The sequence below is a fragment of the Aphanomyces invadans genome (assembly GCF_000520115.1).
Source record: "Aphanomyces invadans strain NJM9701 unplaced genomic scaffold supercont1.58, whole genome shotgun sequence".
NCBI lineage: Eukaryota > Oomycota > Saprolegniomycetes > Saprolegniales > Verrucalvaceae > Aphanomyces > Aphanomyces invadans.
In genome coordinates, this window is record NW_008580203.1 from 192,561 (window position 1) to 194,363 (window position 1,803).

Genomic DNA, 1,803 nt, shown 5'->3' on the forward strand with positions numbered 1-1,803 from the left:
CGCAGACGTGTCCACGCGAAATCACCTTCGCGGTCGGAAGAAAACCTACGCGCTGGACGAAATTGAACGGCGGATCAAAGCAACACCCCTTCGTCTTCGATAAACGTACCGGAGCCTCGCCGCCCACACTGGTTTATCTACATGGACCATTTGGAACTATATCAAGCAGCGGTGGATCCTCAAGCGTACCTGCTGGACACGGTCGGCGCTCAAGGAACACCACAAGCAGGCGCGATTCAACCACTGCAAGTTTTTCACGTCAGACCTAGGTAACGAGAGCCATTTTGAATTGTTTAACGTCGTCCACGTGGACGAAAAGTGGTTCTATATCACGAAGTTTCGTCGTCAATTCTACATGTGGACCGACGAGGAAAAGCCTTCAAGACGTCAACTCCAAGGTAAGTCGCACATCACTAAGGTGATGTTCTTGGTTGTCGTCGCAAGACCACGCTATGGGTGGGACGGCAAGGTGGGATGCTGGCCGTTCTTGCGCTCCACGGCTGCGAGGAGGAAAAGTGTCAATCGACCGGCGGGGACTATTGTCTACGAGCCTGTGTCAGTCACAAGAGATGTGTATCGGTCATACCTCGTCGACAAGGTCATTCCCGCACTCAAGCAATAGTGGCGCCCCTTCAGTTACGATGCCCCGCCGACGATCTTCGTGCAACAAGACAACGCCAAGTCTCACGTCGCGCCGGACGATGTTTCCGTGGTCAGCGCTTGCATGTCGGGTGGTTGGGACATCAGGGTGCTCAACCAGCCGGCCCAATGGCCCGACATGAACGTTCTTGACCTCGGCTTTTTCAACACTATTCAAGCACCTCAGCAACGAATGGAATGCTCGTCCATTGAAGACCTGGTGTGCGTCGTCGAGCAGTCTTTTGAAGACTTGGCGCCGTCGACGCTGGACAAGACCTATGGGACTCTGCTTCGTGTGTTCCAAGCGTGCCTAGGTGTGGAGGGCAACAACACTTACGACATGCCACGAAGCAAACGACAGAAACAAGCGGAATGTGATGATTCTATTGTTCTCGACATGCTCAAGCTTAGGCTGGGAGGAAGAAGATCGTCTCGATGAGCTGTGCAACCTGGTCAATGGCTTGTCTGCTTCGTAGAAAGTAAAAAAATTCAGATTCTTTGTACTGCTTTTGTGTATTGAGGAGAAGATTCACTTGCAACTTTTGCCAAACAGAGTAGTATCATGTGGATTGAGAGCATCACTGCCTGGATTACACATGGGCTTTAGACGGTATCCTTAAAAATACTTGAGAAGGTAAAATTTTGGGGTGCGTCTATAATTTCTTGTCAGACTCTATGATTGCGTTGGAAGCGGACCGACCTCAAACAGAACCCGAAGGCAAGCAAGCTCCTCTAGAAAAATATTTTCAAGTATATCCTCTGCCCAGTGCGCCACGGGAGTTGAACGCGGTCCCATCAGAGTCGATAGACTGGACGGACGAAATGCGCTCTCCACATTTTGATTAGGTCAAATAGTTTCGTCGCCCACGGCGGGGTAGGGCCACCGGTCTACGTCAAGTTAGGAGGTTCATTCGTCCACGCCAGGTCGGACATATCGCCTTGGTTGGTGCATAATAAGTTTACGCCACACATCGTGCGAGGTACACACCTGAAAAAAAGGAACTCGCGAAGTGTCCAGGGCACATGGAAACGTGAGGTCACTATCTCTCACGACTCAATGGATACACTAAACTTCCCCACCTTTATCTCGTTGACATCAGTCGAATCGATCGTGAAATGCTAAGGGCTTGAATGTCGCTGGTACAGTCCGATGCAAAATGTTAG

At 50.7% G+C, this 1,803-nt stretch overlaps 1 protein-coding gene across 1 annotated transcript; it reads left to right on the forward strand.

Moving 5' to 3' along the window:
- Positions 1–724: 724 nt before the first annotated feature.
- H310_13927 (hypothetical protein) lies at positions 725–1,115 on the forward strand (the record flags this gene model as incomplete). The annotated part of the gene is made up of 2 exons (XM_008881590.1): positions 725–953; positions 1,051–1,115. 2 exons carry the CDS (start codon positions 725–727, stop codon positions 1,113–1,115), a joined length of 294 nt encoding a protein of 97 aa, XP_008879812.1.
- Between the last annotated feature and the right edge of the window lie 688 nt (positions 1,116–1,803).